General features: G+C 32.4%; 3 protein-coding genes across 4 annotated transcripts; 2 read left to right on the top strand and 1 right to left on the bottom strand.

Moving 5' to 3' along the window:
• Positions 1–155: 155 nt before the first annotated feature.
• On the top strand, positions 156–3226 carry LOC114946102 (ATP-dependent clpX-like chaperone, mitochondrial). Of its 2 annotated transcripts, none has more exons than XM_029322539.2 (5): positions 156–478; positions 670–711; positions 846–999; positions 1389–2209; positions 2298–3226. In XM_029322539.2, exons 1-5 carry the CDS (start codon positions 476–478, stop codon positions 2529–2531), a joined length of 1254 nt encoding a protein of 417 aa, XP_029178372.1. In that variant the 5' UTR covers positions 156–475; the 3' UTR covers positions 2532–3226. The 2 variants fall into 2 exon arrangements, with proteins under 2 accessions (XP_029178372.1, XP_029178373.1); XM_029322540.2 differs by having other exon boundaries at positions 1401–2209; positions 2298–3224.
• Positions 3227–4746: 1520 nt separating this feature from the next.
• Positions 4747–17456, bottom strand: svr (Carboxypeptidase D svr). Its single transcript, XM_029322538.2, has 15 exons — positions 15258–17456; positions 14643–14887; positions 14308–14463; positions 13913–14088; positions 13683–13833; positions 13489–13586; positions 11015–11511; positions 9945–10397; positions 9431–9702; positions 8911–9085; positions 8466–8839; positions 8242–8383; positions 6561–8034; positions 6254–6433; positions 4747–5847 (listed from the first exon to the last, which is right to left on the bottom strand). The coding sequence occupies exons 1-15, from the start codon at positions 15717–15719 to the stop codon at positions 5717–5719; spliced, it is 4986 nt and encodes a 1661-aa protein (XP_029178371.1). The 5' UTR covers positions 15720–17456; the 3' UTR covers positions 4747–5716.
• Positions 15630–17632, top strand: LOC114946103 (uncharacterized). Its single transcript, XM_029322541.1, has 2 exons — positions 15630–16237; positions 16308–17632. The coding sequence occupies exons 1-2, from the start codon at positions 16221–16223 to the stop codon at positions 17446–17448; spliced, it is 1158 nt and encodes a 385-aa protein (XP_029178374.1). The 5' UTR covers positions 15630–16220; the 3' UTR covers positions 17449–17632.
• The last annotated feature ends 79 nt before the right edge of the window (positions 17633–17711 follow it).

Below are 17711 nucleotides of genomic sequence, written 5' to 3'. Positions count from 1 at the left end.
TATCGAGGGTGATCATTGGATAAAAAATTTCCAGAATTTTGATGGGACCCTAGAAATTCTTTAGTCAACAGCCAATCGGTGCATTTGATAAGCACTTTTTTCGGGGACGTCCCTTTTTCATTTTCTCTCTTCGGATTTTCATTTATGTAGTATGTATATGTAGTCGTAAAAAATTAAAACGGTTGAAGGAGATGCGCCGAGCTTATAGACTTTATTTGTTTTAGAAGTTAATAAAAACAAAGAAGACCAAAAACGTATCTTCAACATGAATGTGTATAACAAATTAGAATAGTATTATATATATATTTTTTTTTTTTACTTGCCTGAGTTACTTTTTTAAGATAAAACCTTATATAAACCCTTATATTTGTATAAGGAACATTTCAATATATATACAATATATTTTTATGTATAAGAAAGTGCATTTAAAAGAATATTTCCAGTCTTGACGTTCTGTGATACAGAATATAAAATCATGGTAACATTTTGCATTATTATTATTGTTGTTAGATGAATTATTTTTAATAGAATTAACAAAAAATACTATAAAATTGTAGTTCATTGATATGATTGACACAGTTTTGTCACCTGTAAATTTTATTATTAGAATCAAATTATGCTACAAAGTGTTTGTATGTAACAAATATAATTAAGTATATATGTTTACAGGAAGATAATAAGTCTAGAAAACCACTTTCATCTCCAAAAAAGGTAAATTAGTAATGTTTATTTTAATTGAGAATTATGCAGATATTTTACAAACAAAAATTTTAAACATTTTAAATACATGCTTTAATTGGATGAGAAGAAATATTTCACAATAATGTAAAATGATATTTTTTCAGATATTTGAATATCTGAACAGATATGTTGTGGGTCAAGGATATGCTAAGAAAGTGCTAAGTGTTGCTATTTATAATCACTACAAACGAATTTACCATAATTTGCCAGAACCAAAGTTGAAAATACAAACCAGCTATAATCTGTATACTGGAAATAGTAAGTAATCAGCATGCAGGAAACAAATTGTTCCTTTAAAGATTTTAAGTCATGTAAACAGTAATACTATATTATATTATGAAGTGTTTATATGTTTATCAGTATTATCAAATTTATATTTAGAAATTTGTATTTTATATTCAGAATTTATTGTATTTTTGTAAAATTGAAAAAATTTAACAAACCAAGATGAAAGAATCCAGATAATTAAAAAAGTACAATTTACTAACAATTTCTTATAAAAAAAAATGATTGATAAAACAATTTGTTGATCTAAAACTGTAATACTTCCACAATTTATTGTGCTCTCTGATAAACAAAGAAAATTATTGTGTTACATCATGCTATTATTGTACATTATTTATCTCTAAATAAGCAGTATAAATTAGTCAATCCAACAGTGGAACAGAAGACAAGGCATATAAATCAATCTGCACATGGATCAGCTACATTAGATGACAGCAAGCAGTATCTAAAATTGGAAAAGAGCAACATAATGTTGCTTGGTCCTACAGGCTGTGGTAAAACGTTACTCGTGCAGATGATAGCACAGTATTTAGACGTTCCGTTTGTCATCTGCGATTGTACCACCCTTACGCAATCGGGCTATTGTGGCGAGGATGTTCCGAGTGTCCTAAATAAGCTTTTACAGCGTGCTGATCATCAAGTAAAACGTGCTGAAACAGGTATTGTCTTCTTAGATGAGGTCGACAAGCTCAGAACTATGAATGGAAAACACCGGGATGTGGCCGGTCAAGGTGTACAGCAGGAATTGCTGAAGATGGTAGAGGGAACAATCATGAGTGTGCCACTAATGAAAAGTGACTATGGCAAGGAAACGATAGAAATGGACACGACGAATATTCTTTTTATTGCATCAGGCGCTTATGACGGATTGGACAAGCTAATCGCGCAACGCAATAAATCAAAAAAGTATTCAAAGTCTGAAGTTTTATCTACGACCGAGAACGTAGAGACTTTGATCGATATCACCAATATGTCACTTTTGACTGAGGAAGACAATAAGGATACATTGAAACAGGTCGAGCCGAAAGATCTCATCGATTTTGGTATGATACCTGAATTTATTGGTAGATTTCCCATACTCGTGCCTTTTCACACCCTTGACAAGGATATGCTAGTAAAAATTCTCACTGAACCGCAGAATTCTATTATTTGTCAATATCAGGAGTTATTTTCAAAAGAGAAGGTACATTTGAATAAGCTCACTTGTCCAATTAAACTTATCTTTAAATTACAGATTAGTAATTATAAATTATATGTTTTTATGCGCATAGGTAAAACTGACGTTCGACATCAATGCATTAAATACAATCGCCTCTCAGGCAATGGAAAGAAAAATAAGTGCTCGAGGTTTGCGAGGAATAATAGAAACGTTACTTTTAGAGCCTATGTTTGAAATACCAGAAAGTGATATAATAGCTGTTCATATCACAGAACAGTGCGTAAAAGGCCAAGAAAATCCGCAGTACGTGAAACGAGACGATAGCAATGAGGATGATATTCAGTGAACGAGTGTAGCATGTTTAACATAACTAGTAAATAATCAAAAAATATAATAATAACTAAACACTAATATAATACAATGACATAAGTAATTTTCTTTCTAATAAATTTTTTAAATAAAAATCAAATTAGAATATTTAATAAGTTTCTCTTTTTTTACTTTTTTAAAAATATATATACATATATTATAATATACAGGGTAGGCCATTTTAATCTTTCCACTAAAATTTCTCAAAATCCAAAAATTTAAGACAAAAATGTTTCAGATAAAAGTTGTATGGTTTCAAGGGGGACATGAGATGGTGTCATTGATTTGACCTTGAATAGCCATTTGAAGGTTACGTGAAGGTCAACTTCAATTTCTTAAATGGAACACTATATTTTTTCTTGCATACTTTTGTAGCTGACTTCGAGATCTTTCCAAAACACTACAATAAAATATTTTTTCATGAAGTATTTTTCGAGTTATTAAGGCTGCAAATTTGCAGTATTTTGACATAAAATACAAAATATCTTGGGAAATATTCATTTTTCGATTATCATACCTTAATACTTTTATGCACAGAATAATGAGATAAATCAGTTGATGTAAAGAAAACACATAGTTACCTTTAAAAAAAAATATGAAAATTGCAATAATCAGTTAGATAATTTTTCTTTAAGACAACTATGTGTTTTCTTTACACCAATTGATTCGTCTCATTATTCTGTGCATAAAAGTATTAAGGTATGATAATCGAAAAATGAATATTTCCCAAGATATTTTGTATTTTATGTCAAAATACTGCAAATTTGCAGCCTTAATAACTCGAAAAATACTTCATGAAAAAATATTTTATTGTAGTGTTTTGGAAAGATCTCGAAGTCAGCTACAAAAGTATGCAAGAAAAAATATAGTATTCCATTTAAGAAATTGAAGTTGACCTTCACGTAACCTTCAAATGGCTATTCAAGGTCAAATCAATGACACCATCTCATGTCCCCCTTGAAACCATACAACTTTTATCTGAAACATTTTTGTCTTAAATTTTTGGATTTTGAGAAATTTTAGTGGAAAGATTAAAATGGCCTACCCTGTATAAATTATTTTGCGTCTGATGTAAACGTATTATCACTGGTTAAGCACGTTTATCGACATTAAATTGGAATATTTAATAATTTACTCTATTTTTTATTCTGCAATATATATTATATATACACTATATATTATAGCATATAATTATGTTATAATTTTATACTATAATATTATAATCTAAATTAATTTAATTATAATTTAATATAATTAAAATTTTATACTTTTATATCTGATGTAAACGTACGTATTATCACCGGATAGGCACGTTTGTCGACATTAAATGATATACTTGGATTAACAACAGGTTTTCATAATTAACCAGACCGATCTTTATATATGCTTTCCTAATCTTTTAAACTGACCATTTTTCTTAAAAAATGCAAAACTAGACGATGTAATGATAAGAACATTGTACTAAATATTTGGCTTAGATTATTTTTTTCTCATACCACGTATTACTTCATCAAGACGAGATAATAAAAAGTTCACATATTTCGACGATAAAATATTTATTCAATGTGCCTTATTAGATAAAGAATTCCTAGAATTCTCTTTATCCGATAGCCAATCGGTACTTTCGATAAAACCATTTCACGGGTGCTTTCTTTTTATTTTTTGATACCTACTTGATAAAGTAAAATCCTAACAGAGGAAAAGAATTCGACTTTATCTTATTTTTTATATAAAATATAAAAATAAGTTTAGGAATTGAAGAGATAAGAGGTAATATCATATTTTTATGCTTACTCTTGATTAGTTTTATGAATAAAATTTATATATATAATTTCGTCAATGTAATAAGTATAATTTAATTTACAAAATTTTATGTACAATAAAGTGCATTGATTAATTCTCGTTTATAGAATATAAAATCATGGTAACATTTTATATTACGTATTGCTGTTACATGAATTATTTAATAAAACTATTTAACAATCTGATAAACTGTAGTATTTGTATGATAATATGACTAATGTAGTTTTTTTCAACTGTAAATTATTATGATTATATCAGACTATAATTATAAATTATGAGATATAAATATGTAAAATTTGTATATATATTTATTTACTTTTATGTATTTATATATCTCATAATAAATAAATGATATATAAATTATGATTATATCTATAATATATTACATATATTATAGATTCTTAAAAGTACTGGCAATAACTGAATAACAGAATGCAGCTTAAATATGTAATTTAGTAAATTATCATTTAGGAAGACATTTCAAGAAAAAATAAAATTAGTCTAAAAATATAGTAAAAATAGAAAAAGACACAACACTACTGTTTTAAATTTGAGCAACTGTAGATTGCATGATTAAATTGAAACTTCTGTGCGATATGTGATATAAATAAAAAAAATTCATCATACATGAGTAAATTCTATATACTCAATATTAAAATGCAAGGTTAGCATAAATGATTCATCAGGTTTCAAAACACTTTTTATTTAGAAGTATAAGACCTACAAAGATGGGTGATACATGAAAAGATGTATACTTCTAAATAAGTGTTTTAAAACCTGATGAATCATTTATGCTAATCCTGTGTATACGAGAGTAAAATATTGAATGTCGTTCATATCTAAATTATTTTAACATGTGTTAATATGATTATATATAGCTTCCTATATATAATATCGACACTTATTTTCTTTCATTCTATATCTATTCTTAAAAATTAAAATTAATTTTTTTTCTACATTTTTCTTATTTCTTATTTAAAGTTGTAATATAAAAATTTCTGATATTTATATATACTCTTATATAATTTTTTATATTGCTTCATAAAACTAAATCTATTTTTTGAATTTTTACATATTTATAAAAATTAAAATATAAACATTTTTAAAACATTTATGTACCGCAATAATGTTTTCTCATACATTGTTTTCAAAATGTAGCACAGAAATATCTAATATATATAAGTACGTATTTTACCCTTGGACCCTAGTTGTTGTTTTTGGTAGAAATTATGACAATTATTTCTACCTTATTATATTCGTTTAATTGCATTTGGTTCATTTTTCTTATTTCAAAGATAATATTAAAATTTTGCAATATAAAAAACTATGTATATATATATCATACAAAAACATTTACTATCACGTTTGACTTGGTATTTTATCGCTCCACTCACGTTCAGGCCGAATAAACTCTAAATCGCTGCCGTCCTCGGAGCTATTGTCGTCGTCGAAATACGGCCTTGTAACTTCATTATCATTTGAAGAATATCCTACAATTATGACAAGTAAAAATTAGCATTTTGTGTATACATTGAAAGGACCCCCAAATATATAGGATTTTGACTTTTGGTGGAATTGGTGGTTTTTTATGTTATAGCTTATGTCCTGCGCTGAATAAAAGATATAATAGCCTCAAAGATAAATATTGGATTGGTTACAACCAATCAAATAACTTGTAGAGTCTAAGTTTTTTATGTTTGACTGGCTGTAATTCAGTAATTATCGAATATTTAGCTTTGAAGGCTATTACATCTTTTGTTTAGCTGGTTTAGCAAGTAATAAGCTACAACATATAAAAAAACAGCCAATTCCATCGAAAGCTAAAACCTTATATACTTGGTGCAGAGTCCTTTATAAGATTATTTAGAATCTTAGTATATGTAATAAAATAATTACTTTCGTCTATTGGTTTTCGGAATATCACAATTTCCTTCTCATCATCGTCGAAAAAGCTGCTGCCATCCTTTAGTAAACTGAACGCGTATCCTTTTCTGCTTTTCTCCGAAGAATCTTGCGAAGATTGGCATTTCGTGCAGATACATATGCAACATAATACAACGCCGAAGCATATCATACCTGAAATAGAATTATATTGTGTCATATTACACAAAGTTTATGGTTGATGATCAATCAAATGTCTTCCCTCATCTCACATCTTTAATTATTTCCGCTCGTTCAATATCTCGTAAACTCTAATATTTACCCATTATCATAACGAATACCAGTCTTGGCATCCCCATGATGTTGTCGTCACGAACGAGTTTGAACATTAATCTCGAGTACTTCCTCGTTTCGGACAAACGCGTGGAAATGAGTTTGGTTTCCTCGTGATATCCCGGCGCCGTAGCTGTTACATTGTGACTTCCGGACGGCAATAGAATGGAATAGAAGCCCGACTTGCCGTTTCTAATCACATGGGGCGATCTGTCATAAGATAGAACGACGTCGATGATCGGCTCGTCGTCTTCATTGGTGACATATCCTCTTACGCTTTTGTTCAGTTCTTGGACGGAAGCTAGTAAACTATCTTTATTTTCCTGCCACACAGCGCTGGACTGATCGGTAATGCAACAGGTAACGTACACGTCTATCATCAAGGTACTCGTATTGAAATAGACATAATCCATCAGAGGATGACCTCCTCTGCCGATTCCTATTCCCGCATTTATCACGCTATTGTCGCCGATATTCGAGTCTCGTTTGCATTTTGAGCTTTCGGATAGCTTGTTTGCTCTCGCGTCAGCGTACACCGATGCTAAATGTTGCAACAGATTCTCGTCGGCGCTTTCGTATCTTCGTTCGTCCATCATTCCATATTCGCGACTGAATGGAATTTCTATGCGTCGCGCACCGCTGTTCAGATTCACAGCCAACACAGCGTTAATGTCTTTGAACCAATTCGTTATCATAGCCGCTTCGTCGTCAAGCTTCTTGTTAATCGGGAACTGTCGAGGACCGTCCGACCGCGGTGACGAGCAGGTGAGATTCGCTTGATTAAGATTATCAGGCGAGAAATCCGGAGCTACGTATATGGAAAAGTCGTCGATGTAACGCGCAATCGTGGCGTTACTTTTATAATTATCCAGGAGGTACAAAGCAAAATGCAGGAGTACTCCGGACGTGACTGGTTCCGCTCGTTGCACCCCGGCCAAGAATACGATGGACGATCGTCCTATCCGGTCGTTGTCGGAACCGATTTCGAGGCACTTGATCTCGCTACCTTTTGCGGTCTTGCCGATGGTGTGCAAAGTCGTTTGTCGCGGATGTTTGGCTTTCAAATCACTCAAGGCTTGATTTATGTAGCTCAACTTCTCAGTACTCGAATGCGTCGCGTTCTTCCGCAATGTCATCCTGATATCGATATTATTTATAGTTTGCTGTTGCACGGAAACGTTCAACATACGCGTGTCGTATCCCGCGCAGAAGACAGTCAAAGTATATTCACCAGGTACTAGTATCATTTTGAAATAAGCCATATTACGCGACACACCGTAGCTTTTCTTCCCCACTTTTACGCTGGCCTCACGAAGTGGCGCACCATGTTCGTCCATCACCATTGCGCGAATTCCACTAACAAGATTCTGCACGAGTTCCATAAGCGGTTTTAGATTCTCACGCCAAATGATAGGGATTGAATCCGCGGGCGGGTAGTTGCAACATGACAGACTTATGCTCATCTACACATGTAAAAGAAATAACATATTTAAATACTTGGCGACAAAATAGCTAAAAATTCGACAATTTTTTATTTTGAATACGTATTTACTATAGAGAAAAAAATATAATATAAAAATAAAATAAAAATATAATATATGAACAAAATTATAATATATATGTAATTAATATATAAAGAATAAATATGTATAAAAATAAATTACACCTACCGCAGGTATATGGTATACACGCTGTATGAAATCCGTCAAGCGTTGCGTGTTGTTATTCGAATAACTGCATATTTCTTTGTGTCTCGAATGCTCGTAATTCTCGGCGAGAGTTTTAAATGTGTTAAGGTCATCGTTGAAATAACTTGAAAGATAAAATTTGGGCACAAAAAGGATTAAATTTTTAAACATTTATTCATAATCACATTAAATATTAAATTACCTACCTGATTTCCGAGGTTCCATCTCCCAATATCACGACGACATCGTAATCCTCACTCTGTAACATTTTCTCAAACGCATTCGTAATTCTATCTATTCGTTTAGTGTTATTCTGCGATAATAACTTGTCTCCCACTTCATTTTTGACCACAAGATTGCAATCTTTACTCTCCTTTATGTCATCAAATGCCGGATCGACGCCCGGGATAAAATGCAGCAAAGCGTTATCTAGTAGCCTTTCGATCGGCGGATTCCCAATCTTATTTCCCTTGAGGATATGAGTTGCCAAGCGTAATAGGATCTCCCTACCTGTTGGCTGGGAAGCGAACAATCCTCCCACCAACGCGATACGGAACTTATTCTCGTCGGGTGATCCCATCTGAAAGGTGCCAAGTTTTAAATCGAATGCAATTAAATAAGCAATATACAGTCGCTTGAAATCAAACTCACATTATGCGTGATCTTCAGCGAATGAATGGCCATGTTAATCGGTGAGTCATTGGCTATAAATTCCGCAATATTAGGCTGATGGTTCTCCAATTGACTGAATCTCGCGCTTAAGTCGGAATTTTTCAAGTAACCATTCTGCAAGTTTGCCCTCAAATCGAAATCGTATGCGGATGACCTGTAAGAGTAAAGTATCTCTATAAAAACAGATTTTTTAAAAGATTTTCTTAACATTTCTCTCGACTTTTTGAAGATATTTTTTTTCTTTTATAAATGATAAAGATAAAAGACATATATGCTAATATAACAACTTAAAGAAATATGTAGAATTTTTTATCTTCCATTCAAAAATTTGTTTGAGTTATCTTCTCGAGAAAGATTCCAAAGATCCGAAAGAAGAAGAAAACTTATTTAAAATTTATTCATGAAGTTCTATACCAGTCGATTTTCCACCTTATTGAAAACACATCAATCTTTCAAGTTAGATATCGAAAAAGTATATATTTCAAATAAATATAATTACCAATGCTGAGGATCATCGCGCATTAATGTAAAATCCAAAATTGTCTCTGCATCTTTTTCACCGTGATCAGGTACGTTGACGTTCTGCGTGATACTTTCGTATCCCACCGCGCTGACAGTCACGTTATACCACCGTCCTGGTACCAGCAATCGCCAATAATCACCCCCTTCGGTGGTGTAGACGTCATGTTTTATACCTTCCACCGAGATCTTTGCGTGGGGTATAGGAGTGCCGATGGACGAACTCACCATACCGTGTATGGCTTTGTGAGACTGTAAGAAAATTATATATACATATATATATATATATATATATATATATATTATTTGCAAACAATCTATTGACATCAGATTATGTGCTTAAAATCACTCAACTGAAACATTTTGTTAATATCGATAATTTTTAAAATATTCATGTATAATTTAAATAGGACACCTATCTTGTTTGCGTATAAAAGATTAGAAAGAATTATTATATCAAAGATTATTGACAATTCTTTAACATCAAAATGTACCATCTCGATGAAGCGCAGAAGCGGCTCTCTGTTCTCTAGCCAATAATTCGGCAAGTCGCTGGCGTTCGGGTACTTTGTGCATCCAATTTCAAGCGTGATTTCAAAGGCGTTGCTGTGCAAGTAATTGTAATCCTGCATGCCACCAGAAACGGGATACCAGGCGGCGCCGTTCGTTATTCCTTCGGGAAAACGTTCGTCGAGAAACGTCTTACTGCCTTTCACCAAAGGCGGACACGGTTCTCCGAGATGCATCCGCGGATGAGCGTTGGAGTACGTCTTCGCCAGCATCTGGAAGACGTCGTCGTCGGGACTCGGATTCGCGACGAATTTTTGCGGACCGTCGTCGTAAGGGTAATTCGCGACCAACGCACCTCCGTGAAGATTGGCAGAGAGTACAAACGGAATCCTCGCTATCCAACGCATCACCGCCTCAGTCTCAGGTTGCTGATTGATCTATAAATGGTACACCAAGATACCCGTTAAGGGAGGACATACACTCAGAGATACCAAAAAATAACTCTATATTCATTAATTTTTTTCTTAGAATTTTACTAGTCTATTATATGTATATTTAGTAATATAATCTAGTCGTAGGATTTTTTAAACCCCTTAGTTTTTTAATAGCTAACAAATAATCATTTTTATATTCAAATAAATAGTGTCATTTTATAAATATTGCGATTTTTTTTCGCTACGACAAAGACTAGATTTATAAGTATATTTTAAGAATCAATCGAGTTTTTTGTTTCAGACGAAGCTATAGATTACATTGAATACCGTAAAAGCATAACAGAATCTGACGTCAGCAGCAATATCTGCTATATTTTTAAGTATTTTTCAATAAAAATTTTATCTTATATTACTAAATACCGATATAATAGAATGGTAAAAACCCCACTTTGATAATCCTAATACTTTCTGAAAAAAATTCATGAATATCACAATGAGAACTATTTTCGGTGCCTCTGTCTCCTCTTAAAACTCGTTTCAATCATTAAGCTCGTATAAATCATTAAGACGATAAGAGACATTAAACGTATATACAATACAATGAAGGCGAGAGAACATACGTCGTAAACGGAGTTGTCGGGAAAGTTTCTATTAAGATCCACACCATTCGCGTTTGCTCTACCATATTCTCCGAAAACGTCGCCTTCCTTTGAGATCTCGTATCCATCAGGATTCATGCTGGGTAACACGTGGAGTCTGACGGACTCCACCAGTTTCGTGACTCTCTCGTCGATTCCGTAATTTTCGCAAAGATATTTCAACAGCAGCAGCAGTATTTCCCGGCCAACCACCTCGTTTCCGTGCATATTCCCGACGTATTTCACCTCGGGTTTCTCGGAACTGTGCTTGCCGGGATCTTTCGTGACCTCCATAACGTAGAGCTCGCGACCCTGCACGGAGCTGCCTATGGTGTAGAGCCTCGTGATATTTGGGTAATTCGTGTTCAGCTCTTTCAAGAATCTCTCCATCGCAACGTACTTGTGGTGCTTGAACTCCGTGGGATGGTAAAAGCCATACTTGTCGAGGAGTCTTACTACCTCATCAACGGTATCTTTTCCTGCATTGTATGAATCATGTTATCAAAAGAAGTGAGAATAAACAAAATAATAAAAGTAATTATTCCGATAATTTGGATCCCGATATCGGATATAATTGCATCAATTTAAGATTAAAGAGCAAATGCAAGCAATAAAAGATAAATAATGGCACAAAACACAAGGTACGGAGAAAATAAAAAGACTTATAATAAGTAAATTAAATACATACAAAATTGTACATAGGTTCAAAGGAAAAGGATACATGTGTATTGAAAGAGTTACTCATTGTTCAAGACAGAAAGAATTTTTTTTATTTCTAGCTATGAACAATACATATATATTGTAGGGAAAATATTGGAATATATATATATATATATATATATATATATATATATATATATATCGCTATACAGAGATTATATCGTCCACCGATTCGATGAACGTGTTTCTCACAGAGATCTACATTTATTTATTAATATATAGATAATTGTCCATGTACAATAAACTGAATATTGGCAGTACTGTGTATTTTACATAAGTGTTATATATGCAAAATACAGTACACTTATATTTTTTTATGTACTTGCGGTGGTTTTGTAAGAAATAAGCTAGACAAAACAATTTGCACATATTGTCCTGTGTCTTACTTTTAAATATAATTTTTCTACACATTCAAAATCTATCTTTTTAAATAATTTTCTGTCAAATAACAAAATTAAACTAAATAACTAGATATTGTGCATTAAAAAAAATAATTGTTCAAAATATTTGGAAAAGATTTTTGCACGTTTTTATATTGCAATAAATTTATAAATTGACAATCTTAATATTTCTGGAAAATAATATAAATAATATAATTTGTTAAATTAACAATAATATTGATGATGAAAATGTATCTTTATTCAGTCTTTGTTTAAAAAAAGCATATTTTGATTCATAATTTGTTCATATGCTAATAAGTACATAAAAAGTTCTAAAGAAAATATAACTCAAAAAATATATAAAAAAATGAGTTTGATTCAAAATATAAGTAAGTCTATAGTATAAGATGATATAGAGATAATCACATATTATCTCCATGTAAAGATATGTTTGATCAATTAGTGTTTGCACTGGAATGAGGTACTACTTTCCAATTTGAAGACAGCATTACTTGTCTATTGTAATATATATATTAGTTTACACCTTATACAATATGGAAGTTATTTATAAACATATCTATGAAGAAATAAATGCAAATGAGGCAGAATTAATATTAAGATTATAAACAATGAGTAATAATAGAACCAATATATATGCCTTCTGTCAAACTGGAATATAGTTGAAAGATTCTTTTTTATGTACAAACAATGACAAAAATAGATTTAAAATCCTTATTTCCCTTTTTCCACATGTGCAGTTTATAAGATTTCATTTCTCCATACCTTGTGTATATAATTGTCTATATATATATATGTCTTTCTATAGTTAAATATAAAATAAAATAAAAAAAATTATAAAATGTCATTTAAAAAAATCATATAAAATATGTCGTTAAACAATGTAGTAAGATTCCCAAGTTGCAATAATCAAAGATGTATACATCTGAATGTCACAACTGAATCTTTAATTGTCTGTAAAACAAAATGAAAAGAAATAATAAAAAATTTGATGTATATAATGTTAAGAAAAAAATAAAAATTTTTTGCGACGAAATGTTTTTAAAATAAAATTATGAATAGCACTAATGTTATTACATAACACAAACAAAATGTATCAATTGTTAAAACGTAATAAAAAAATAACTAATGCGTTAGTAATAGTTCATATTTTAAATAGAAAAAATAATTTGTAGTTATAGACCGACAGCATAATTAGATAATATAAATATTTTTCGAATATAAATTATTTATAAATCTGCGAATCATAATCTATTATCTCATAATCATATATTATCTCATAAGGTGCAAGAAATTTATTAAAGAGTGATACTTGAGGATAATCTAAGTCTCTGTTACCTTGTTCGTCAGATACTTCTCTGCGACTTAATGTAAAATTAAGAATTGTCGGTGTTCCTTCTAGTATGGACACATTTACTGGTTCACTGGGTTCATATCTAAACAACAGATATGATAAAATTAAATTTGCCGGAAATATTTTCTTGGCGTAATAAATCACATATTAATCATATAAAAAATTATAATTTACATACCCCCATGCAGTGATGTAAACTGAATAAGTTCCAGGGAGTAGTAAACGCCAATATTCTCCATCAGCTGTGGTTGTTACATTATGATTTATTCCTTCCACAACAATGTTTGCTTTTTCAATGGGATTACCAGTATCTCTATCGCGTACAAAACCTGCATCCAAAAAAAAAGAAACATAATATAAAATTTCTTTCAATTAATCTAATATATTCAAATGATATATAAACATTACCTTTGATTCCCATATGTGCTTGCTCTAGATATTTAATCAACGATTCTTTATTTAGTGCCCATTCATCTGGTATCATTGAACCAGGTGGATACTTGCAACAACTCAATTCGAATGTTATCTCAAACGCATTAGAACGCGCGTAATTATAATCTTGCATTCCACCAATTACTTCATACCTATCAAAAATTCAGATTTAAGTTATAATTTGACTCAATTAATTTAATTTCGTAGAATAAATATTATTTATATATATATATACACATAATTACATATAATTAAATATATAACTACATATTTTTAAAATTCCAAAATAATAAATTTCTAATAGTTTTGTAAATAAAATAACAAAAATTAAGATTGACTAATACTGGAAATCATAATAAGATCATGCTTACCAATATGCTCCATTTGTAACACCACCTGGAAATATATCTGGTGGACAAGCATCACCTCTACGCATTTCTGAATGATTGTCTGCATAAATGTGGGCAAGATATTTGAATAAATTGTCATCTGGGCTTTTACTTTCTATGCAACATGACTTTAGAATACTGAAAAGATATATATGTATATATATTTATATATATTTTTTTATTATATATTTATATACATTTATTTCATCAGACAACAGAATAAAGAACTTCTAATAATGTAAGCTATAATATTTTAATAATAAAAAATACAATTATTATTACTATAAAATACAATTATTTTAACAGTATAAACTCACCCAGAATCATATGGATAACTGGCAACTACAGCACCACCATGGAGATTTCCTGAGAGTACAAAGGGTTCATTGGAAATCCAAGTCATCATTGCCACCGTCTCGTTCTGACGACCGTTTAATATAGACATTCCCTTCTTAATTTGACTCAGTCTTCTATCGAATTGATCGGGAAAGTCCCGATTTAAATCAACACGATTAGCATTTTCCCTACCAGAAAAGTCCCCTTTGGACTCACATTTTCCTTCCTGGAGAAACGCAACAAGATTTTTCACTCATCAATCCTCATTATTATCATCTTTAGACTTAGGATTATATACAAATTGCATATTTATTACTTTTCACATATTCTGCAGGAATATTAATAATGTGAACACAAATTGTTTTCAATTAATTAATATTAATTAAGCAGTTGAAAACATAATTTTTTCACATTATCAATGCCTTCGTAGAATGTACAAAACATAACAAATATGAAATTTGCATATAATCCAAAGTCAAATAATCATTGTTGAAAATAAATTAAAGATCACAATGACAATCCTACCACTGAGTTTTCATCATTATCATCATTAATCATTGTTGAAAATAAATTAAAGATTACAATGACAATCCTACCACTGAGTTCTCAAAGCCATCCGGATTCATGGACGGCATCAGGTAGATGTCGGTCTGATTCACCAGCCGAGTGACGCGCTCGTCCTTGCCGTACCAGTCCAGGAGGTACTGCCCGAGGATGATGAGCAGCTCCCGACCCACGGACTCGTCGCCGTGCATGTTGGCGACATATTTGACCATAGGCTCGCCGAGGTTACGCTGACGCACATTCTCCGAGATTTCCAGCACCAGGAGGTCGCGACCCTCGACGGATTTCCCGATCGAGAACACCCGGGCGAGATGCGGGTACGTTTGCTCCAGGGTGCGGAACAGCCGCTTCAGCTCGTCGTAGTGCGTATACGACGTGGTGACGTAATCGCCATCCTGATGCTCGTGGCGACTGTTTTTCAGCTGGCGACTGTTCACCAGGGCGAGGAACACGGCGACGCAGACGAGCAGTAGAGCACAACGTTGATTTTCCATTTCTTCCTTCTTCCTTGCCCAGGAGGGACCTCGCGCTTCAAATCCTCGCTATTCCCTCGGAGGAGTCAACAGCTTGTCAAACTCGACGGCTGTCAAAGACTCATATCACAGGATTTCTAATCCTCCCGTGTATATGTATATACACTGCTGACGTTCGCACCATCAAACGAGTGGGCGACGCGACAGACGTAAAGGAGTGAAGGGGAGGGGGTGAAATGTCAAATTGGATCTAAGTGTCATTCTCGTTCCTGATTGGCTCGTGCGCGATAAATCGCGATAACCGCAAGATATCGCGTAATGAAAATCCCTCTTGTTCGAACGAAAGGAGGTTGTAAAATTTCTTCGATAGTTTATTATGCATATATAAAAATCGTGATAATTTAAAAAGACCGTGAGACTGTAAACACGAATTCTACGATTGATATGTCAAATACAAATCAATCCGGAGTGAGGGAATAGGTTAGATTCTTCCCTGTATTTAATAGTAAACAATCAAGCGCGATGGCTGCTAATAAACAGTAAGTAAATAATAAAATAATAAAAATCTCTGTACGACAATTAATTAATTTTTTTTTTTTCGATACTTAGATACGGTCTACTTTTGCCGAAGAAGCAGCAACAGAAAACCGCACCGAAGCTCAGTAATGTCTTCGGAGACGACAACGTCTCTGACGAGGAGGACGGCACCGACTGGGTCAGGAGAGCCCTCAAGGCGGAAAACGAGAAGAATAAGATGAAGAAGCAGACTAAACTCGATATACAGAGAGCTCTGAATGAGGATCCAACAATTTATCAGTACGACGAAGTCTATGATGCTATGGAGCAAAGCAAAAGTCAGTCGGAAGTGAAGGAGAAGGAGAAGAAGCCTAGGTATATACAGAAGCTTTTGAAAACAGCTCAGAGGAGGAAGCAGGAACAGGAGCATCGAGTGGAGAGAATGGTGCAGAAGGAACGCGAAGCGGAAGGTGAGATGTACGCAGACAAAGAGAGCTTTGTCACATCAGCGTACAAAGCTAAGCTGGAGGAATTTAAGAAAATGGAAGAGGAGGAAGCGAGAATGAGTAGACTGGAGGCTATCGGAGATGTGACAAAGCAGCAAGATATGTCAGGTTTTTATCGTCATCTTTATGAGCAGACTATTGATCACAAGAGTGAAATTAATAAGGATGAAAATGATAGACTCGAGGAGAGGAATGCTGAAAAAGAAAAGAAGAATTTGATAAGTAGCATGGATGAGAGAAAAGAAAATACAACAGAGAACAAGATGGCAAGTGCAACTAAAGATGAAATACCAAGAGCAATTATAAAGTCTAAAAAACCAAGACAATATAGACAAAGAGCAATAGAAACATATGAATCCGATTCTGAAACTGAAACGAGTAAAGAGGAGTTGAAACAAGATGAGAATATTGTTTCATCAATGAGCAAAGATACTGATAAATCAGAGGTACAGGAACCAGAAGAAAAGAAACAAAAACTAGATAAAAATAATATAAATACAGTTGAAAATATAGATGTTAAGGATAAAGATTCAAGTGTGAAAGATCTGCAAAAACCTGAAGACAGCAAGAATATTGATTCAGAGGATAAAGTCGAAAGTGAGAAGAAGCCTGTTGAAAAGAAAGATAGATCCTCGATTTGGAAAAAGAGAACAGTAGGGCCATTATTTGAAGAAGCATTACAAAGATATTATGCAAGAAAAGCAAAGAGATTGACCGCTGTGAATTAAATTGTAATTAATTCATAACTATTTTAATCATTATAATAACAATAATTTGTTTCCTTTTTATATCGATCAAAATGTAAATAAGTGAATATTGTTTAATTTATGTTACTGGCAAACTTATATAAAGTGATGTAATTTTAGATTGTAAAAATGTGTACAATAAAAAGCATAGCATTGAAATTGAAAATTATAGTATTAAAAAATTGAAATGTATTTAGAAATATGTATATACATATACAATTTAAATGCTCAAACAATAGTTTGTA

Source organism: Nylanderia fulva, unplaced genomic scaffold, assembly GCF_048542155.1.
Source record: "Nylanderia fulva isolate GAGA-0341 unplaced genomic scaffold, ASM4854215v1 Scaffold7, whole genome shotgun sequence".
In the NCBI taxonomy this organism is placed as follows: Eukaryota; Metazoa; Arthropoda; class Insecta; order Hymenoptera; family Formicidae; genus Nylanderia; species Nylanderia fulva.
This window is presented reverse-complemented; position numbering and strand designations above follow the sequence as displayed.